Source organism: Protopterus annectens, chromosome 4.part0, assembly GCF_019279795.1.
Source record: "Protopterus annectens isolate FY-2018-M chromosome 4.part0, PAN1.0, whole genome shotgun sequence".
NCBI lineage: Eukaryota > Metazoa > Chordata > Ceratodontiformes > Protopteridae > Protopterus > Protopterus annectens.
In genome coordinates, this window is record NC_056733.1 from 613,891,980 (window position 1) to 613,915,842 (window position 23,863).

Here is a 23,863-nt window from a genome sequence, read left to right on the forward strand (position 1 = left end):
TGTAAGCCTGTCAACTTGTTGTTACTAGTGTAAGTCAAATGTCTGTATTAATGGAGGAGTGCTGCCATGTCTTCTGTTTCCTTAGCTGAAGCACATCAACTGCTTTAAAGTTGCATTAGTTTTTCATTTAGTACTTTGGTGTTGATTGCATAAATTCTGTACTCTCTGAATGTCTCTGTTAAAAATATTACATAAGCAACTCGGCAGCCGAATTACGACTGCTAGCCCAATTAATTATGTCAGTGTACCTAAGTGTGCTGTGATTTCCTGAATGCATTTCAGTGACTGGCATGCCAGAACTACTCATTCTTTAAAGTTTTCGCACTTAGCTTTAAAAAATAATCATAGGAATGGGTCAGAAAGAGGAGCACTTTTTTATTTTTATGAACAGGTTACATCCCTATACTGTCATCATCGTTGTGAATTCATCCTTAATTCTCCTCACTGTGAGAATCTGTATCATCAACACCACATTCCCACTTAAGTACGAGAGGGGTTGTAGCCCTCTGGCAAATAGGAAAGACTGTATCTGCCCTCATGCCATTTGAATTTAAGACCCCTGCTCTAAAACATTAGCAATGAACTGTCTGACAGGTGCGATATCTCTTCCACATCGAGAGGCGCAGGAAGCAGCAATGTTTTAGCTTATGATTTTACATTGTACTAAAAGTTGTGCACATCATGGGTTCTATCAAAGAAGTGGGAAGCACACCAATGTAGAAGCAAACAACTATCCCACATTGAGTGCAGTTCATTCATTCGTCTTTACTTTGATTTCTTTTCATCATGGTTTCTTTGAACCATGCTGACTTCTTATTGGTTAAACTGGTGATGCACTGCATTGTTTTTCCCTTTTACCCACTGCTGTGTGACCATGGAGTTGATATATTTAAGTAAGGGAGTAAGGCAAGTACTTACATATGGAATGCATAGGGTCTTATACAATACATTTTCAAGTTACATATCTCAGTGCTAAATAAAGATGTAGGGTGACACGAACAAATGTAAGTAAACTGAAGCAAACAGTAGCTCAATTCATTTTTATTAAATAAGCACATGATCATGCATATTGGAGGGTGTATGTGCATTTCAGAAAATGCAGAGCTAAATGAAACAATCTCCATAATACAAAAAAACTGTAAAAACACCAAAAGGTATTTCAGAGAAATAATCATTCAAAAGACAATATGATTACCGCAAATTATACCAAAAAAAATTATAAAACTATAAAAAGTGGTAACCCACTTCCAGTAAAACTTTTAATTAAAAAAAATAACTTTTATTGGATAGCCCATGCTTCCTCATGGATGGTTTTGGTGCTAAAAATGTCTTGTCTGTTTAGCATTTTTTTTACTTTTATCTATCACTGAATTAGCTCTCCTTCATAAAAGGTTAAGCAATCTACTCGCATGTGGCTCACAAGAAAACTATGGCAAAATAACAACACAAACACCACAACTGAGAAAATAAATATTCTGAACTAAGTAACTATTATGTCAAGATGAAAGCGATAACTCAAAAACGAAAACCAAGTAACTGGATTTATTGGAGCAGTGACTGGATTTCTGTCGGAGATGACACCTGTGCATAACCTAAAAGGTCTCTGTCAGCTGGACTGCTGGCCCCGATAGGTATATATCAAGTGTACAGTGGTTATTCTCAAACCCTGCCAAAGCAGACATGGAGTGTGTTTAGTTGGGGGTCAGAGGTACAACTCCTATGGAAACCTCAGTTCAACATATCCATCAGGAAACAAAGAGCGTCAAAGGTGGAGTCAGACATCGGCCATTGGTATATACTAGCTTTCCTCATAGAAGACAGAGGCTAAAGATCCATGGCAGTCTAGATACTTAAGATGCATAAGCCCACACATGCTGCATTACCACTTGTGCTCATCTTCCCTAATTACATGTCTGGTGGTCTCAGTCAAGGTAAACTAGTCCCATTAGAGACACTTGGTAGCAGAACTATGGACCAAGAAAAGTCTTTAAATGGTAAGTAATAAAGGCAGTGTGGACATAATTAGAGCAGAAATAACAGAAAATTTAAAAAGCAAGTATTAAAGTTAAAAATCACATTGAAAAGATCCATCCTGTCAGGATGTTCTGAGAACAGGTTGCTCAGAGAATTAGCATTTTACCTTGCAACATTTTCAAAAATAAATGCTCTATTTGCTTTTTATCAATTTCAATGACAAACAAATAAATAAATAAAATACAAATCACTTATTTAACATGCTTAATGGATGCAGCTCACATGCCCCTTGCACTGACATCATCATGCCTATTAACTTTATGGCATGATTCTGGATGTCTAACGCACTTCCTATAAATAAAAACATTTAGCAAGGAGAAAATAAAAGCATTAAATATAGCGAGAATATGCCCTTCCCTCCTCACCAGGACAGAGAGTACATGTACTATTAAAAGGGAAAACTGGCATATCCAAGAGGTTTAATATATACTGTAAATAATACAAAAGAAACTTATGTAACGTAATGCCCAAAACAGTTCTTTTATTCAACCAAAAAGTTTTGGCTAAACAAAAGAACTGTTCCAGGCATTCTGTTGCAGCAGTATCTTTTACATTCTTTATTTTTATTTTATATCAAGTTAATACCAGCTTATTTTTTGTTGAAGTGCTTCCATTGCCTGAAGAATGTTACTAGGTCAACAAGGCCAGACATCAAAAAGAGTGCGAGCATAACACATGAAGGTGCAAATTATTTAAAGTCTTACTTTCCCACAAAAGTAATTATTTTATGAGAAAATAAGACCAACAGCAACATACCACCATCAAACATTTCAAAAAGCAGAAACGGGATGCAGATACCACATTCCATTTTATGCCTTTGAACATACTCTTTTAAGGCCAATCAAAGATTCATCCTGTTATTTCAAGTTTTATTGGTTTGTATGCATTTGTTATGTATTATTTGATATGATGGTGAATGTCATTTTAGTTTTATAAAATCAAACATTAGAATTAGCCACGGAATAATCATCTACAGCTACAGACAGCTCTCATAAAAATGTCCACAACAGTTCAGTACACTAGTCAACAGAAAAACAAAAGGCACTTCACTGTCTCTAGCATTCATTATGTTGCTACTGACAACTACAAGAATGTTTTAAACATATGATTTATCAAACAAGAAAAAAAGACAAACTGCTATTGGTTAGAAGACCAACAAATTATACAGTGTAAGTAATGTATACGTGTCTATATGAAAGGTACAGATTATGTATCCCAAGTATCTATTTTCAGAATACATTATAATTTTCATTGCCATGCAAAAGTGACACTAGAACACTGAAATGAACCCAAAAATAAACAGTCACAAGCAGTGAAGTAAACAGTTCAAAAATTCACTGCTTCTAAGGAACTCTCCACCTACTCACTATGTTAAAACAGTACCTTTGGATGCCAAATGCAAGTAGAAATCTGGTCAGATTTTGACAGCTTACATTTTATATCCACTATCTGTACTGCTAGGCAAGTTCACCTTGTGTGATACATAGTGCCTCCTAATGTTATACCCAACATCCCTATCACCTACCTTCATAAAAAAACTAACGAAGGGACTTCAGTTTTCTTGCAGCTCCCAGTAAAGACTATTCTGCTTGCTTACAGTTATGTGGATCTGCATGGCAGACTAAAAACTGGAAAGTAAAACAGCTGCTTACCACTGTTATGTTATTAACTGATAGGTGGGTCAGTCTTCCATGCTCCCAAATCACTCTGATAAGCCTTTAGTGCTTCCCAGGGGCTTATTTGTGGACCACATTCAACAAAGCATCCACAGTTATCAATCACTTCAAATGGGGCCTAGTCAAAGCTAGACACTTAGTCAAGAATGTCGACCCCTCCAGTACTAGTTACCACTCCTCTCAGATTCCCCATTAGTTCTCCAAAAGCCATCTTCAAAGAGATTCTATATTAATTTTATTAAGAGCCTGTTTATGATTACCAAAGTCTCTTTTCATATATCTGTGCAGCACACAGATTTTGGATTATACTACTTCCATCTGAAAAAAAATGAAGAAAAAACAAAACAGTGTACATACCTCGCTTCAAATCCCATGTCTAGAAGTCTGTCAGCTTCATCTAATACAAGCACATCAAGTGTTTTCACACAAGCAGACAAATCTAATCCATCTCCTCTTCTTCTAAACATATCTTCCAAACGTCCTGGAGTGGCAATGATTATATTTCCCCTGTTATGCAAATATAAACAAAATAAAAAAAAATAAAAATAGTATAATCTGGACTTTGAAAGATACATTACAAACTCTTGCCTTATAAACCATAGATTTCTAAAGCGAAAATGTCAGCATTCTGGTATGCAGGCTATCCCATCTTCTATGGAACAGACCAGGGAGCACAAGTGACAAAGTATGAAGAATAGGAGCTGAATGGTTTCAAACCCAGATCTCTCTATTTAGCAATTTGAATACTACACTATACTGCACTTTGAGCCACATACTGTGCAACAGAATCATGCCTGATCATTGTTTAGAAAAAATGTAAATTTCATCATTGGTAGGCTTTCTTCCATGTCATCAAATAAATTATGTAAGATCAGCATAAATCAGCACCAAGACATTTTTCAAAATAAATAAAACTTTGGAGTTCAAGAATCTAAGGGAGGATATCATCTGATCTACTACACTTCAGTGAAATGGAATTATTCAAATCTTGCTTGAGTAAAATATGCATACTTCTTTTCTATACTACACCTTTTACATCACTCAGCTTCTAAGATAGCCAAAGCAAAAAGAAATGTTTTTCTACTTTGTAGAGGCCTTGGGGTAAAATAGCCAAGTTCAGAGTAAAAAAGCTCCTTATTCAGCAATTTTAATTACTCTTCCAATAAGAAAATATAGGACTACCCCATTTGATGAAATATTAAGCTAATTTACATGGTCAACAAACATGAAAAACGGGTATGTTACACCTGGAAGCCTACAGGTGATCAACAAAATGTCATGGCATAGTGGCAAAATATACCGAAAAAAATGAGAATTATGGGAACAATAAATACAGGGGAGGAATGAGGTTTAAAAGAAGGCAGGATTTGAATGAGCTATGTAATGTTTGACTGACAATGACTGGGGAGATTTTAAGCGATGTATAACGTTTGCAAATCAGACTATGTCAATATGGCTTGTTTTCATTTACATAAATTTACAATTGTCCATGTCATAAGTGATAATTTAATAAAGATGTTTCTTGTTTAAAAAAAAAAAAAGTGTCATGGTAATAGAAGAGGCAAAGAGACTGGAAAAGCAGTTCCACAAGCTACCCCTATACTAGGATGAAAAGCAGCTAGAGGCAAATCACAGAAGGGAAAAGCAGATGTGGGGATCTAACCAAAATCCGTACAAAAACAGTGTGTGATACTAAAACAAAAAACTTCAATATGTAACTCAAGAGCCAGATGCTTTACAAGCAGCTTGATAAATCTCCCTAAGGGATTTATAAAAACATGTCACAGCATTTTAAGAAAAATCAAAGTAAATGGCTTGTAGCTTACGTGCTCAGCAAACTACGTTGTTAATCATAAGGCTTTTGAGCTGCTCAAAATTATTATTTTAAAACTTCAATGCTATGGCTGGCTTTTGTTGAACAGAAAGTAAAATATATCAGGAACTATTAGACATGTAATGAAACCAAAAACAAGACACTGCAAGGTAGCACCTTTCTGAGAGCAACAAAATTAGGAACGAAAGTGCATGAAGTACATTTGGAAACAGGCAAATTAAAGATTAATATTATATAAAAAACAATAGCAAAGGTCTGGCTCCAAATAATCCAAACAGCATAAAGTTCTCCTACTGACATAAAGGACCAACCATAAATCGAAAATGTTGAGCAGCTCTATTTTATTCAGCATAAGCGCTTTCACAATAGCTTCATCAGGTGGATACAAAATGAACTCTAAAAGACACACCTTATATAACCATTAAAAATCACATGACACCAATTAAAAGTTAAAAGCAATGCTTCTTAAAGTAAAAACAGCACAGAATAAAAATGATAAACTTTTTGCATCATTGTTTTACCTATTTAACAGTCTCTTTTGCAACATAGGTTTCAATGGCATATATTCATTAAGTCCATGCCCAAAATTGGCTCGAAGTCTAACTATCCACTGTGCCTCTATTTCTTCTGTTCTAGCCCTGATACCACGCCGAATATTTATATAATTTCTACCCAACACTCTAAAAATTAAATATATGCTGTGAGTCTGTACTATTAGCATGCTTAGCTAAGGCATTTATAACATTCACTTTCTTAATATTATAAAGATGTTCCCTTATCCTTTCTCTAAGACTACGATCAGTTTTACCTACATAAAACTTATTGCATACACAGCAGGTAGCTAAATAAATCACATGGCAGGTGTCACATGAGGCTTGGACCCTGATACCAAAAGGCCCACCAGTATCTGGATGTTTAAAAGAACTATCAGTCGAAATATACTTACAATATTTACAATGCCCACATGGTTGTGTGCCAACTGTTGATTGTAACACATTATCTTGTTTGTTATTACATAACCTGTTTTTCAAAGATCTCTTATTTCTAAATGAAAATTGTGGATTGTTACCTACTATATCCCTGACATGTTCATCTGTAACTAAGATATCCCAATGTTTATTAATGACTTCAGTATATAAAGAAACATCTCTACTATAACTAAAGCACATTCTAAGCTTATTGTTACCACTATTTCTTGTTCTATGTGCTGGATTCGAAAAGTAGGGTTTAGCCGTAGTATCCCTTAGTTGCCGAACTGAAATGGAATTTTTATTTAATAAACCTACCTCATAACCTCTTTCTGCTAATTCAGATTCAGTTGTTAACATTTGTCTTTCAAAATCCTCTGTCTTAACATTCAACCTAGAAGCTCTAAAGAATTGATTTCTAGCAACATTTGTAAAGGTAAATTCAGGATGCATACTGTCCCTATTCAGCAGGTTATTAACATGAGATTCCTTTCTAAATAACCTGGTAGAAATATTATCTTGCTTATCCTTTTCAACAAATACGTCCAGAAAATGTATATCAACCTCTGAAATATTTAGAGTAAATTTAAAAAAAAAAAAAAAAAAAAAAAAAAAAAAATCGCTAGATCTATTAATATATATAATAAATTCATCTAGCTTCGATCTAGACCCGTTCCATAACAGGAAGAGGTCATCTACAAACCTCCTATAAAATAAAATAGAAGAGCTATATGGTCCTTTCAATAAATGTTCAGTCTCCCATACTAACATAACAGCGTTGGCATAACTGTTAGAACAGGAACTACCCATCGCTACCCCGTGTTTTTGTCTAAAAATCTTATTATCAAAAGTAAAAATATTATTATTAAGAACCAAATTTAATAATGTCAAAATCAAACTAATATTAGCTTCAGTAAAGTTACCATCATCATCAAACATGGGGTAGCAATGGGTAGTTCCTGTTCTAACAGTTATGCCAACGCTGTTATGTTAGTATGGGAGACTGAACATTTATTGAAAGGACCATATAGCTCTTCTATTTTATTTTATAGGAGGTTTGTAGATGACTTCTTCCTGTTATGGAAGGGGTCGAGATCGAAGCTAGATGAATTTATTACATATATTAATAGATCTAGCGATTTTTTGAAATTTACTCTAAATATGTCAGAGGTTGCTATAAATTTTCTGGACATATTTGTTGAAAAGGATAAGCAAGGCAATATTTCTACCAGGTTATTTAGAAAGGAATCTCATGTTAATAACCTGCTGAAAAGGGACAGTATGCATCCTGAATTTACCTTTACAAATGTTGCTAGAAGTCAATTCTTTAGAGCTTCTAGGTTGAATGTTAAGACAGAGGATTTTGAAAGACAAATGTTAACAACTGAATCTGAATTAGCAGAAAGAGGTTATGAGGTAGGTTTAATAAATAAAAATTCCATTTCAGTTCGGCAACTAAGGGATACTACGGCTAAACCCTACTTTTTGAATCCAGCACATAGAACTAGAAATAGTGGTAACAATAAGCTTAGAATGTGCTTTAGTTATAGTAGAGATGTTTCTTTATATACTGAAGCCATTAATAATCATTGGGATATCTTAGTTACAGATGAACATGTCAGGGATATAGTAGGAAACAATCCACAATTTTCATTTAGAAATAAGAGATCTTTGAAAAACAGGTTATGTAATAACAAACAAGATAATGTGTTACAATCAACAGTTGGCACACAACCATGTGGGCATTGTAAATATTGTAAGTATATTTTGACTGATAGTTCTTTTAAACATCCAGATACTGGTGAGTCTTTTGGTATCAGGGTCCAAGCTTCATGTGATACCTGCCATGTGATTTATTTAGCTACCTGCTGTGTATGCAATAAGTTTTATGTAGGTAAAACTGATCGTAGTCTTAGAGAAAGGATAAGGGAACATCTTTATAACATTAAGAAAGTGAATGTTATAAATGCCTTAGCTAAGCATGTTAAAAGTACAGACTTACAGCATATATTGGGTAGAAATTATATAAATATTAGGCGTGGTAATATCAGGGGTAGAACAGAAGAAATAGAGGCACAGTGGATAGTTAGACTTCGAGCCAATTTTGGGCATGGACTTAATGAATATATACCATTGAAACCTATGTTGCAAAAGAGACTGTTAAATAGGTAAAACGATGCAAAAAGTTTATCATTTTTATTCTGTGCTGTTTTTACTTTAAGAAGCATTGCTTTTGACTTTTAATTGGTGTCATGTGATTTTTAATGGTTATATAAGGTGTGTCTTTTAGAGTTCATTTTGTATGCACCTGATGAAGCTATTGTGAAAGCGCTTGTGCTGAATAAAATAGAGCTGCTCAACATTTTCGTTTTATGGTTGGTCCTTCATGCCAGTAGGAGAACTGTATGCTGTTTGGATTATTTGGAGCCAGACCTTTGCTATTGTTTCTTATATACTCTTCTTTTTCTTCGTGTTAAGCAAAGGTGCACAGTGTTTTTCAGGTATCAGTCTTTTTCATCATAAAGATTAATATTATAAAAAAAAAAAAGAATGGAATCAAGAATGTGAAGCAGATACCCTGCCAAAAATGGGGAAGAAAAGACAACGAAGAAAACTAAAACATGTATGAATAGGCACAGAGAACCTCAACCAGCAGGAATGATTAAAAATGTACTGGAGAAATCAGCACACGCATTTATATTCAGATAGCAGACAAGGACATTTTCTTCTCTGCAGTCTGCCTGCTTCTAAATAAAGTCAGCTGAATACTGGGTTATTTTACAGTTTCAACTGACACAAGTTTATGTGCCATTCATTTTTTTATTAAAGTAAGTTTGTTCAGCAGTAAACTGATTTCTTGTTAGAATACATACTACAATGTTTATCAGGCTTGTTAATTATAATTTAGTTTTGTAAGTTTTGCAGACTTAATCCATAATGTATAGTTAAGATACTACATCTAAATATATACATACTTAAGGCATAATATTTCAGGCCTATTATTTCACTGCTTTAACTTCTAAACTAATTACATATCAAGAACACGGTGGTCTTCAGTTCAGTCTGCTGAATTGCAATTTAAATTTGGTGTTTTACACACTGGTTGACTATGTAGTAATTTAGATGTCTGGGATTCATTTTAAGATTGCTAGTTTGCAATTTTGTTTGTAAATTATTCAAAAAAAACCTAAGTTTGTATAATAAATCATATAAAATCGATATTATTGCTGACTTTACTTCTAATTTACAGCTAGTATACAAAACAATTTTCAAGGCATGGTACTTAAGCCATGAAATTTCAGCTTTTATTCATTTAACTTTGGAAATTACCATTATTTTAGCTTTATATCTATCTTTTGAGGTGGCGGTTTAAAATATAAAATATCTTATTTCTTTTATGTAGAACAATGGATTTTACATGTGCACACACATTTTTGTTCCCATTTATTTCATGCAACTTTTAATTTCATTCTTTTAACTCAAAAGAGGTTAAGGCAGAAAAATAGAAATATTCTACATTTAGTCAGATAAGAAATGAGCAACTGCCTTTACCTTGAAAATCTGCACATTTGGAGAGAAATAGGATAACCAATTAGGAACAAAACTGCAGATCATTTTTATTATTTTATTGTCAGATATTTTAGAGTAGGTTTTGTGTTAACTATCTGCCAGCAAATTTTGTTTACTTCTTTGCTAAAGGAGATGAAGAAAATGGTGAGAAAGTAAGATTAATCTAAACGTGAATATAAAGTATAAAAAAAGGAAAAAGAACAGAGACCAAGAATGGGACAGGCTCAAAGTATCAGTATAAGCTCAAGCAAAAAGGGGCAAGTAAGGTAGTATGTGTACTAAACAAGGGTTGAGCTTCAGAAGCTTTTTAGTGGCAAACAGAAAAAGTATGCGAAAGAATGTCCGAGCTTTAGCCTAGAAATCCAGAACAGGGGAGGGCAGCAGACTGGCTTGAAAAGTAAGAAAGGGATAAGCAGGACTACAGAAAAGGGTGCAACAGGAGCCAGGAAAGAGAAACAGAAAGAGGATTACAAAAGAGAAGTCTTCAAATATTTCACAGGTGGTCATGGGCTGAAGTTGTACGAGGGGTGCAAACATGTAGGGAAATAAACCAGAAAGTGGAATAGGCAACTGGCAGACTATAGAAAGGCAAGCTAGAGAGAAAGTTGTGACAAGTGATGAAGGGGAGCTTGTCATGCAGGGGGCAACATCACAAGGAGAGCGGGAGGAAACCAGACAAGCACAGCACTCAAAATATGTGAGGAGGAGCAGAGTGGGAAGGAGACAGGAAATAAGTGCTCACAAAGGAGGCAAAGTAGACTGGGTCAACAGGAAGAGCTGAAATGGAAGCAAAGGAAGAAACAGAAAGAGTGAAACACATAGGTTCATAGGTGTGTACTAGGCTAACAGCCCTGGAGCCTATATAAGCCTAACCCAAGAAGATTCCCGGACATCATGCCGCCCAAAGTTAGTTCCCAGTGCCCCTGTCAAGCAAGGCCACTGAAGTGATCCCGGGCTGAACTTCCTATTGCCCATCTACTCGTCAAGATTTCTCTTAAAGAGGGCCAGTGAAGTGCTCTGCTTGACGTGAATGGGAAGTTTGTCCCAGAGTATGAGGGGTCTCTGGGTTAGAAACCTGTCCCTCCAGCATGTTCTGTTTATTGTGGTAATGAGGTTTAGGTCCCTGAAGCGTGTGGCACGGAGGGATTGGGATTTCTTTAGGTGTAACATATCTAACAGCTCTGGGTCAGACATTGCTTTGTAGGTCAAGCAGGGATCGCCTCTAAGTAGGCAATATGAGACGGAGGATAGCTGGACTTTTTTGAGTCTGTCTGTGTAGGGCATGTGTCTAAGGCCTAAGATCCTCTTAGTGAGGTATTTTTGTGGCCTTTCCAGTTGTTGTAGGTGTCTAGTGAGGTAGATACCAAATGGGGCGTTGTATTCTATAATAGGTCTAATGAGGGACGAATAGTGAGGGACTACACATTTTACTGACTGATACCTAATGGACAGGTAGCTTTTGAACCACAGAAAGGTAGGCTGAGAGAGACCTTGTGAGGACATCTGAAGTAGAAGTTTACTGTGACAAACTGTGGCAAAGGCTTTAGACAAGGACAGAAATAAGGAAGAGACTAGTTTGCAGTCCATCTCTAGCTTTGGCAGTATCTATACAGGTTAGAAGGGCAGTGCTAGTACTACGGGAAGGACAGAAGCTATGTTGTGTAAGGGATAGGAGTTCTACCTGCAAAAGATAGTCTAGCAATTGTTTTTGAATATGTTTTTCAAGTATTTTGGCAAGAGGAGATATGATAAATGGAAACAAGACAGGGAACTTCTGGTATGGGCAGTGATGTAGCAAGACATGTCTTCTGGCTCCTTCCCTCCCTTTTCGTCAAGTTTAACATTTTCAATAGAAAGTTGACATTTGTATTTCAACCTCTTCTATACACAGAATGACTTAATGCTGCCAGAAAACAAAAATCTTGGATGACTCACAAATTTGTCAAGAAGCTTAATTACAAGCCACTGACTGAAACAAACCCTCCACATGTTAACTACGATTCAAGTGAGCCATCACAAGAAGCCGCAGATCTGTCCATTTCAAGTTTGGACCACTAGACAAGAAACTTTATCTACTCAAGCATGAGATACAAAGCGTGAACTATAGACAGGTGGAACATTACATACATGGACTCTTAAGGATTTACAAGATACTCTCTTGGAAAACTCCGATTGGCTAACCCTGCCTAACAGATGAAACAAATGGCCTGAAGTAAAAGGCTGAACAGGATAATAGGCTTGAATACACAGAGGCAAAATGTATTAATTTAGAGGTTTGGAGCTGCAGACTAACTCAGATTCATTGGCTTCCTGCAATGGGATATATGCAAACTTTAGTGGCCCAGCAGTCATGCCTACCAGTGTACAACATTCTGACTGAAAGGGAACAATGGGGAGGACTTCCAAGATGTGGATGGAGGGGTGGAACTGTCCTGATTGATGAATCAGGAGATCTGGAGATGGGTCCAGAATCCATGGTTCCTCCAAAAGGTAGGGCCACAGGAAGGGAAACCAAACTTGTTGAGGCCAGTAAGGAGCAATGAGGATCAAGGAACTCCTCAACTGTCTTGCTTTCTGTACTACTTTGGGGATGAGTGGAAAAGGAGGAAAGGCATAAAGAAGTCCCAGGGGCCAATCGTGAACTAGAGCATCCCTGGGTGACATCCTCGGATGGGGAATGAGGGCAAAGTAGCTGCTGCATTTGGTGTTCAGGTGAGTGGCAAATAGGTCGCAACAAGACTGCCCCATCTGTGAAAGATCTCCTTCGCAACCATTGGATTCAGGGACCACTCGTGAGGCATCAGAATTGCTTGGCTGAGTTTGTCCGTTATTACGTTGGATTTCCCGGGATATGCATTGCTATCAGGAAGCATTGAGTATCCATCGCCCATTTCCAAAATCTTAAGGCCACTCGACAAAGCAGGTAAGACTTGGTTCCCCCCTTGCTTGTTTATGTACCACACAACAGACGTTGTCTGACTGAATCGCAATAGTCCCGGTGGGAAGGGAGCTGTGAAGTGCTTGCAACACATATAGCACCACTCTCATCTCCAGAACATTGATGTGCAAGTGGTTCTCGTGTTTCTGCCAAGTACGTTGGACTGTCATTCCCAGATAATGCCCCCCCACCCTATCTGGGAAGCATCCGTGGTCAAAACTGCTTTCTCTTGGGGAGGAACAAGTGGACGACCTAGGATAAGTTGTTTTGTGTGCAACCACCCTGTCAGATCCTTTTTGCATGCGTTTATCAAAATCTGGTGAGACAATGGAATATCTTGCATCGACCATTGGGCAAATAGCAGCCACTGAAGTATCATCATGTGTAGGCGAGCAAGAGGAACTAATAGGATGGCGGAAGCCATAGTCCCTAGGACTTGAAGGACTACTCTGGCCTGAACTTTTTGTTTGTTTAGCAAGGATCTGACTTGACTGCATAGAGACTCCACTCTTTCCTGTGTCAGCCTTACTGACATGGTGGTTGTGTCTATTTCTGAGCCTAAATATACAATGTGCTGTGAGGGAGATAAGACTGACTTTTGTAGGGTTACAGTGATGCCTAGACTGGCACACAAGGACAGAGTCTCGTCCCTGGTTCTGATGAGTTGATGCTTGGTGGTAGCAGTGAGGAGCCAGTTGTCTAGGTACGGAAGCACCTGGAATCCTTGACATCTCAGGTGAGCCATTACCACTGCCATGCATTTGGTAAACACTCTGGGGGCTAAGTGAGACCAAAGGGCAGCGTTCTGAACTGAAAATGACTGGCTCCCAGCCGGAAGTGCAAGTGTCTCCTGCAGCGCCTGTCCATTTTGATGTGGTAGTATGCATCCTGGAGATCGACTGAGCACATCCAGTTGTCTTTCCCGACAAAGGAAATATTGACTGCAGAGTGACCATTCGGAACTTCGACTTCTTTACATGCTTGTTGAGCCTGCTGAGATCTAGAATTGATCTCCAGTCTCCTGTCTTTTTGGAACTAAAAAGAATCGAGAGTAAGTTCCAGATCCTACTTGCTCTGCGGGGACTTCTCTGATAGAGCAATGAGATGACCTCTGATGTTGCACGGTCTAGTTGGATGGGTGGTACGTCTGGTAGAGACTGGTTTGTTGGGGGTTTGGAAACAAAGGGGATCAGGTAACCTCTGGATATTATGGTGTGTACCCAATGATCTTGTGTCATGGTTAGCCAGGAGCTTGGGTACAATGACAGACGACCCCTGACTCCCTCCAGAGACGGACAGTCGGGCAACCCTTCAGGGGCGATGGAAGGGACGATCAGAGAAAGTTTCTCTGTCTCCCTGATGCTGCGGACCTCCTCTGCAATGAGGGTGACGTCTTCCATTATATCCTCCCCCTCTGCCTCTGGGGGAGGGTTGACCTTGTGCCGGAGGGAATCTTTTTTGGGATTTACAGAACCACATTTTCCCTCCTGTATTACCCTTGGGATAGGGTCTGGACAGGAGAGAGAAATGGACTCCGATGGCAGATAAGGTTTTCCCTTCCTGCTCGCACCTAGTCAAAGTCTCTTTCACTTGGGGTCCAAAAAGAGATGAACTATCAAAGGAGACGTTAGTGAAGGAAGACTTGAAGGATTCGGTTAAATTACAAAGATGCATCCACGAATGTCTCCTGAGGGATATTCATGCTGCTACTGCTCTACTCACTCCATCTGCAGCGTATGAGATCAGCCTCATGGAGGAGTTGGCTATGGAAGTAAGGGTGGAGAGCTGCGCAGAAACCTTATCCATGGAACCCTGAGCTACTGAACCCTGGAGGGTGTCTCCTAACTCTTTCAGGAGATCCCTCTGAAGACGAGTAAAATGAGTCAGGTAATTCAGCGATCTTAGTGTAAATGCCGCTGAAGAAAAAGTATGCCTCCCGTACCTATCCATCTTCCTGGACTCCTTGTTAGGAGGATGGATATTAGAAGATGTCTCAGATAATTCCTTTTTGGTGGCTGCTGCTACCACCATAGCATCAACGGGAATTCCCTTACTAAGGAAAGGCTTGTCCTCAGGTGCTGTCATAAACTTTTTTGGCCTCCTCGGGCTGGGCTCCACTGAATCTGGAGAGGTCCATGCTTTCCACGATATGACCCCCAAAAGTTGGTCATAAGGCAGTGTCACCCAGGAGGTGTAAGGTCGGGAACCAAAGGCCTCAAGATACACGGATTCATCCTCAGAAGGGTTAGAGGTCTTCCAATCACCCCTCTGTCTAAGGATTTCTAGAATGTCAGAACAGGAGACATCCTCGGAGGGGGATCTAGGGGACCCTTCTGATTCCTCTAAATCAGTGTCTGACGTGACAGACTCAGGTGAGTCAACATGCTTCCTCTTACACAGCCTCTTCCGAGGGAGCTCTCCAGTGGGATAATATGGGGAGTTCTCGGAAGAGGGGGCACCTCCAATGGGGGCTACTTGGGCCTCTGGTTCCCTACGCTGTGGGGGTGGGCAGGGGGGAAGAGGTTGCTGCCTGCTGCTGGTGGGACACAGGTTCCAATGGAATGGCTTTAGCAGAGGATAAAGCCTTCTCTATAGCTTTGAAAGCCTTTCCCCCTCACTCCAAAGAAGACCTCCACTCCGAGGGGATGGATGGTCGACTCCGAGCAAGAGGGAACAGCTCCATAGCAGAAGTGGGAGCCGAGCTAAGTCAAGCCGAGGCTCCGAGAGGGAGGGTTAGTTCTGATGAGAATCCAGGGTGACTGACCCCCTTGGAGTTGACACGAGAGTGTCGTCTCCCAGTTCCCTCGGCTCCAGACTGAGCCATCGAGGATAGAGTAATTGGCTCCGAGGAAGCACGTTGAATCCCCGGAGCTGATAGGTCCAAGACAGAGGAACCTGAAGTAATACGCTCCAACAGCGAAGCAGTCAGAGGAAGAGTTGTTGGTAAGGGGGTCGGCTCCGAGACCTTTGGGTCTGGGGGAGCGTCAATTTTCTTGCCGGAGCTGGATCCAAAAGCAACCCCTTCACCACCCTCTCGATGTCCTCATCTGATAGAGTCCGGGAGGATCTGGTAAAGGCAGAAGGAGATCTCCTTCTTTCAAAAATAGGAGATCTCAGGGTGGGAGAGACAACTCGATTTCAGGTAAAATTTTCGGTACAGAAGGTTGTCTCAGAGCCGAGGAAACCGACGGCACCGAAATGGATGAAGCTGAGTCAGAACCGGAACTTCTTGGCTCTGATGCTTTAGTCTTTTTAGTCGGCTACGAAGCCGGGGCCAATGATTTTCTCTTACAGGATTTTGGAGTTGCCTGACCAATTTCCAGCTGTTCCTGGAAGGAACTGGTCATGAGACCCCTATCTATGAGTTTCCTCTTTCTCTCATTTAAAACTCTAGTACTAAAAGCGTGAGTTCACCAAAGCAATACACGCAACTGGTGTGGTTGTCTGTAAGAGACATATTCTGCGCACACCTATCACAATTTTTAAACCCAGAAGGGTGATGATCCTTGCGCTCCCTGTCTTTATCTTTTGACATTTCGAGTATCAGGAAAGATAAGTTAGATAACAATAATAAAAGTATTAACTACAACAATAAAGAGAGGAAGGAAGAAGACGACTTTTTTTTTTTTTTTAAACAGTCACACACACAGGGAGGAAAGGCCCTCTAACTTAAACGGGCACTACGACCCTCTAACTTAAACAGGCCATACAGTCCTATGGAGGAATAGGGGTCGAGAACTTTCAAAACAGTCACACAATAGAGAAGAAACTATATATATATATATATATATATATATATATATATATATATATATATATATATATATATCTTAGTAAGAAAAAGACTAAATTTAGCAAAAAATAGTTTTACTTAACCAACGAGCCAATAAGACACAACCTCAAAGCTTTCGTGGCAAATGAGATCTGGGGATTTGCCGTGAGGCACCATGGCATAGGGGCTAGCCTCGAGCCAGTAAAAGCTCTCGAGCTTTAGTATCGGCCGAGTGGGAGATGAATATCGACTCCGAACCCATCCAGCAAGAATTATGGTGAGGCAGGACTACATAACATCAAAAGAATATAACCTGCAGGATGAGGAATAAAACCTTGGAAAGGAGGAATTTCCTCCCACTACCATCTGTAGCCTTGATGAATGATTTTTCAGAACCCATTTGTCTGAAACAATCTGCTGCCAAAGAGAAAAATGGAGATTCAGACCTGGAAGAGAAAAAGAGCCAGGGTTGGTGGGGGTCACAATGCCTCTTGAGCAGTCATTCAGACTTGGCGTGTCCTTGGTTTTGGGAGGTTTGAGACATCATTTTGGAACCTCCTTGCCACTTCTTCTTGAACGTCTATCTATCTGAATTCTGTTGAGACTTTAGATAATTTAGAAAAGGAGGGCTGAAAAAGTTTAGAGATTCCTTAGAACAGCTTGCTTCTTTCATTGCATTTTTGATCATCTCTGTAGTAGAGGGGTCAAACATTAAATCTCTGTCCAGGGGAGAATTTAAAATCGTATTTTTTTTTTACATAGTTTGGGACGTTCTGAAAATGCAGCCAAGCAAACCTCCTTAAAACAGTACCAATGACCATAGCCCTGGAAGAAGTATCAATACAGTCATATACACACTGCAAGCAACAGAAAAAACTAAGTTATGTAATGCAGAGTTTTCTTCATAAGAAACCATCGATAAAAAATTCCTCATACTTTCACAAAATATCTGAATAAACTTCAACATATGAACCTGACAATTTAAAATTATGAAATTAATAATTTTCCCATCCTTATTAGAAAGAGCAGGATTGGAATTAACTAAGTGCTTAGTAGAATAGCAGTCAACTAAGACTATAGTTGCTGGGTCAGGTTTGGGAATAGTGTATACAAATTTAAAAGTCTGAAGAACTTTATGCATCCTATTCTACCTTTTAAAGGACAGCTGGGTGACTACAAAGAAAATTGCAGGCACCAAGATATACATCCTCTCTAAAGCAGACAGGACTGGAGGAATGGGTGTTGGTTCCAGAAATTCCTTCTGTAACAGCTCATAGTATTTTCTGAGGGAGGTAGAAACTGCAGTGTTCTCCCAATGAAAACACTGGGATATTCTAATTGCAGAGAAATAGAAACCTGCGCAGGGAGAATCAGAAAGTGAGCTCTTGTCCAAGTCTGAATCAGAAATCCGAGGATAAAACCCTAAATCCATCCATGTATCTCCCTGTTCAGTTTCATAATCTTGACTCTTCAGGAAAGGTGGCATCCCTCTCTTTTACAGGAAACTACTCTACAAGAAGGATCAGTAGCCTGAATCATATCTTGAGTCAGTCCCAGTAAACTACTAATAGCCAAAGAAATCTGAAGAGGAGCAGATACAGGCTTGATTTTTCTGCTGACAGGAAAAATGGGGCCAACTGTGTTACTAATGGCAGCTGCTGCTTCTCCAGGGATTGGCACAGCATTCTGACACAAGGAAACCTTCCCTTTTCCCTCTCCTAGTACCAACAAGAGTAGCTCTCCCTTGCCCACTGAGGGGTCTCCAACAACCACAGAGGACATGGCTAACCCCAAATCTAGTGGCTGTAGGTACTACATCAGAGGGATCCATGGTAAAAGATGAGTGGTTTGAGATACAACAAATAGCCATAGCAGAGTCACCCACCTGTGACCAAGGCAAACTGCTAGCCTGCTGTGGTAGAAAAGGCTGTTTGCGTAACTTTTTCTTTATGTGGCTGTAAGAAGGACAGACAGTGGGACTAATAATCTGTTCCATGCTCAAGCCAAAAATGGTGCCTCTATCCTGGGGGGAAGCAAGCAACAAATGCCAGTAAAACTACCAGTCCACAGAAGTTACTTTTTTTTTGTTTGGCAGAAAAAGCACAGTAAAAAGCAATTTCAAACACTATGGCAGCCCCACAGTGGAAAACTGAACACAATTTCTCCACAGAAAGTATTTTATCAGTTAGCTAACACTACTTTTAAACTGACAGAAACAATGAGTGCTCCATTTAAAATACACTACAGTCTTAAAACAATCCGTTAAAACATAACACTCCTAGCTTTAAAATAACTCTCCTGAAGAGGAAAGTAATAAATCAGTAAAAATAAGAAAATGGAAGGTTTTTTTTCACCAAAAAGCCAACTGCAGATATCAGCAGATAGATTCCAGGTAGCAGCAGGAGAAAAAGGAAGGTCTGTCTTCCCTCTGGAATGACAAAGCACAAGACCAGATTGGCTACCTCCAAGGCCCTTATAAATCTGGCTGGTGTGCTGACACATCCCTGACAGATACAGTCAATAAATCAAGGGGAGGAGGAAAACATCCCATGAACTGTAGCCTGCTAGCCTAATAGCTGAGAATCCTGGCAATAAAAATGGTGTTTTTGGATGGATGGGCATCTAAGAATAAAGAACAAGCTTATGCTCTCCACTGATGACACAGTTGCAGAAGCAACAGTGGAGGATGAGGGAAAAACACTAAAGAACATTTCGGGAAGGATGATCAATCAAATAGAGAGAAAGATAACAGTTTAGATCCACTGAAGTAAAATATAAAATACTGCAGCTAGGCAGCAAAAATAATGGTATAATGTACAAGGAGAATGGAACAATGGTGACAAAGTATGAAAAGCCCTGAGGATTTGAATCATACATGGACTAGACCACAAGAAGAAGGGTAACATAGCTACAGTAATAATAATAACAACAACAACAACGATAATAATGTGGTGTATCCTCATAGGAGCATACAAAAGAGTGCTGTAAGGTTCTGGTCAGCCTACATCTCGAGTACTGGGCACACTTATTATGAAAATCACACATGAATAGGGACATCCAGCAGCAAGAAGGGTGGGAGGAATGCAGTAGAAAGGGTATAACCACAGTGTAAAAGAGCTAGAGGTCTCCTGCTGAGAAACCAAAACAGACCGGAAAGAAATTACCTGAGTGTATAGAATAAGTTGGGAGAAGAGGAGGGACCACCATTAGTAAGCAGGTTGGGGAGGAGATGGGCAAAGGCTGCAGGATGTTGGAACCAAATATTTCTCGGATGTGAAAACGTTCGTTTTTACTGAGGGGACTGTGGACCTATGAAACATACTCCTAGAAGGGCAGTGGAGAGGGTATCCAAAAAAGCATTCAAAAAGGCATGGGACACATGAAAAAAAGGGGTAAGAGAGGATGGAAGTATGGAGAAGACTCGAATTTTAAATGTTAATGCATGTCAAAGTCCATCCAGCTAGGATGTCTCTTGTCATCAAGTAAATATAATGCAATCCTTAGGACAACATCTGTTCTCTTCAGTACTGAAGAGTTACTTTTTACTGATTAGGTAATCAGGACTGAAAGGTTACCAAGTATCGTGGAAAGCAAGTACTAAGAGAATGATTTTTTTTTTATTTGGTATACTGTTAATAGCATTCAAATACTGAAAAGTGGCCACCTTACTGTTCTAGGCTTTATGCTCCCACTTCCTTCACATACAGTTGGGGGTCTGACTACCCTGTCATGTATCAGTTAGCCATCCAGAACAGATGGAATGCAGAGGCCAAATTTCTCATTCCAGAGAGGAAAGAACAGAACTTACTGATGGCTGCCACCAGGTGGTGCTGTTATAATCCAAAATACTTAGCCAGAGTCTAGCATGGATTTAGACTGTACATATACAGAAGTACTCATTTGGTAGCATTCTGTCTAGGTGCACAGCATAAAGAGGTGTGGCAATTAAGTAAACAATGGAGTGAGTATTTATATCCTGCCACAGCATCAAAAAAGTGTATTAGCCTCTAGTGGTTGTGAAGAACAGGGACTAGACTATAACTGTGGTAGAAAAGAAAAAAGGTGGCAGAAATTAATTACCTCGAGATGGATGAGCAGCTTGGTGAAAAAACAAAACAAATTAGTATACGAAACTGCAGAACAGCTGGGAGCTGAAATGTAAAACAAGACTGGATATGACTCACTGGTAAGTAAGCAAACTCAATTAAAAACAGTTTTAAAAAAGTTCTCTTTCTGAATTCTTTACTCAAATTAAAGGAAAGCTTGTCTTACCCATGCTCTTTAAACTTTTCCACATCATCAATAGGATTGCTTCCACCGATCCAAAGAATCTGACTAAAACAAAAATTTGAATTTAGAAGTTCAGCCAAGACTGACAAATTTTCAGACATGGAATAGACAAACCTAGACATTTACATATAACAATAATAGCCCATTTTTTATGATGCATATCCTTACGGCTCAGTTCCAATAACTGTCACCTCTAACAATATTTTCTAATCCACTGTGAAAATAAATTCCATTTAGTAAGTAACCTCTGGTCTACTTATATTTTCTTTCTATTAGTCCTGAATAAAAATATGTTTATTTTTGCACCCTTTGTTTCCCATAACCCTCCCAGGCACAGCTTTAGAATCTTTTGCTCAACAGCCTTTTAGAAGGAATGAATGTATCCACCCACTCCATTATACCTTTGTAAACGACACTGCAGTTTCTTTAATTTTTCTTAATGTGCCAGGTTAAAACATTCCTTCTAAATTTTGCAAGTCATTTTTGCAAATGCTGTATGATGCTACAGTAATCTGATAACCTGAGAGATCAAATTAAATATGCATGCCTAAGTTGTGGTCACACTAAACTTTTAAAAGTATCCCATTTTTTATGCATAACAAAATGCATTCATTCACTTTTACATACCAATTTATATCTTACTCAGCTCAGACACTGGAGCAGATGGTACTGAGTGGTGTGAGTGCAATGGCTGACATCAGCTCAACCACTTCAGGAGAACAGAGAGTAAAGAGCAGCTGGTCCATGAAGGAGGATCATGACTTCCATGTTTACTTGATCACCAGGTAGCAGGGAAGCAAGAAACAGGAAGTGATGATGTAAGCATGCATCACTTGATCCATTCATGATAGCAGAAGTTATAGCCATAACAGAGAGGTTAGGGACTTGAGAAAGAACTTGCCTCATCCCTACTAGAGATGATGGAATCACTTCCAGACCCTTAAGTAGAAAGAATGAGATGGGGGGGGGGGTATTTCAACCTGTTATTTATCCACTGAAATGTATGTCATTAGTAAATCATGCAAGTCTGATGAGCAGCATGTAGTGTACATGTCAAACACATTTCTAAAGTTAAGCAAATATCTTCTGGGAACCCTTTACTGACTGACCTATGCAAGTAGCTGAAGATTTGGCAACTGGTCTGCATTAAGTGGTTTCATTTAAAAGCATATCAAGGAATATCTGGTAGAACTCTGTGACTGAGTATGGTCTCCCTGATATGGACTTCTTCATAAACTTTCTCAACAATGAGGTTATATACATTCATAACTAGTTGTATAAGGTGCACTATCCCAGTTACAAACAGGTTTTACAATTGTTTTCTATTTTATAAAAAGTCCAAATAAAAAAAGAGGTATTTTAGATGTTCTAACGAACGAAAATAGTCCTAGATATTTATGCACTTCTTTACTTCAATATAATTTGTTGTTGTGTGTGAGAAGTGATGATTATGGTGATTATTGAATGTAATTTATGCCGTCAGACATCAAAGTTATTTATCATACACGCTTTCTGTGCAAGTAGATAAGTGTATTTATGAGATAGTATAGCTAATAGCAAATGTCATAAATTTATACGCTTTATAATGAACATTATGTAACGTATATGTAATGTATGATGTTCCTTTAAAAGTCTTAATTATTTATTTCTGTCATTAAACGAAGTTTATATGAACATGTTCATACTAATACACTTGAAATTTTATACGATAGTTCTGTTGAGAACATATTATATGCTCTGCTACATCATAATTTGACACGAATGAGTGAGATATTTTAGATGTTTTAACGAACGTAAATAGTTTTAGATATTTATGAATTTTCTTATTCAATATAATTTACTGTTGAGCATGTGAGATGATGACAATGGTTATTAATGAAATGTAATTTACGTCGTTGGACATCAAAGTCATTTATTTTATACAGTTTTTGAGTAAGTAGATATATGTATTTATTAGATAGCATAGTTAGCAGCAAATGTTACAAATTTATATATTTTACAATGAACACTATGTAACGCAAATGCAATGTATGATGTTCTTTTAAATGTCTTAATTATTTGTTTGCGTCACCAAATGAAGTTTATAAATCTGTGAGACTTGTGATTTGAATTTTAACGGTCTGACGAAGCTACGGTGAAAGCGCTTACCAGTTTGTTATAATAATAAATAGACTTTATTTTACTATATACTTTCTATTGTCGTTCAGTTTCAACTGACTGCACCAGTTACGCTGGAGTTGTATTTGTGCTTTGGTTACCTCTCCGCTTTTTTATTTGGACTTTTTATCACATATCTATTTGTAAGCAGAGAGGTATTTACACCGCAAGGTACCTTTTTATACGTGTTTGGATTAATACTAATGTTTTCTATTTTAGTTGGCACTGAATCACCTTACGAACTACTAGTTGTTCCCCACATTATTTCAAAGCCCTAGGACAGGGGTGTCCAACCTTTTCAGTTGCAAGGGCCGCATTGAGTCAACAGAAATGGTCTGGGGGCAAACGGCAAGTGAGGACCAAAAAAAAAAAAACAACGCATCATAATGGCTGTATTGTAGGTGAATTTAACAGTAAATAAATTAATAAATGCCTAATATTTGCCCTAAAATTCAATATCTCATTCTAATTATTTAAAAAACAGTTAAATCTAACATCTTAGTTTATTTGTAAAAAAAATTAACAGGTACAAACCTTTCAATTTGTATGAGATCATACCTGTGATTTTGCTGTTTTCCATGTCTTCCATCATGTCCTTAATGGCCATATGTTGTCCAAAGCGCT

General features: G+C 38.5%; 1 protein-coding gene across 1 annotated transcript in view; it reads right to left on the reverse strand.

Moving 5' to 3' along the window:
- The window catches only part of DDX55 (DEAD-box helicase 55), a 584,207-nt gene that overhangs the window by 273,793 nt on the left and 286,551 nt on the right, over nt 1-23,863 (reverse strand). Inside the window, exons 5-6 of the mRNA XM_044068554.1 lie at nt 21,065-21,127; nt 4,068-4,217 (exon numbers count right to left, since the gene is read on the reverse strand). Of these exons, the coding sequence (XP_043924489.1) occupies nt 4,068-4,217; nt 21,065-21,127 (213 nt within the window). The remainder of the gene's footprint in view (nt 1-4,067; nt 4,218-21,064; nt 21,128-23,863) is intronic.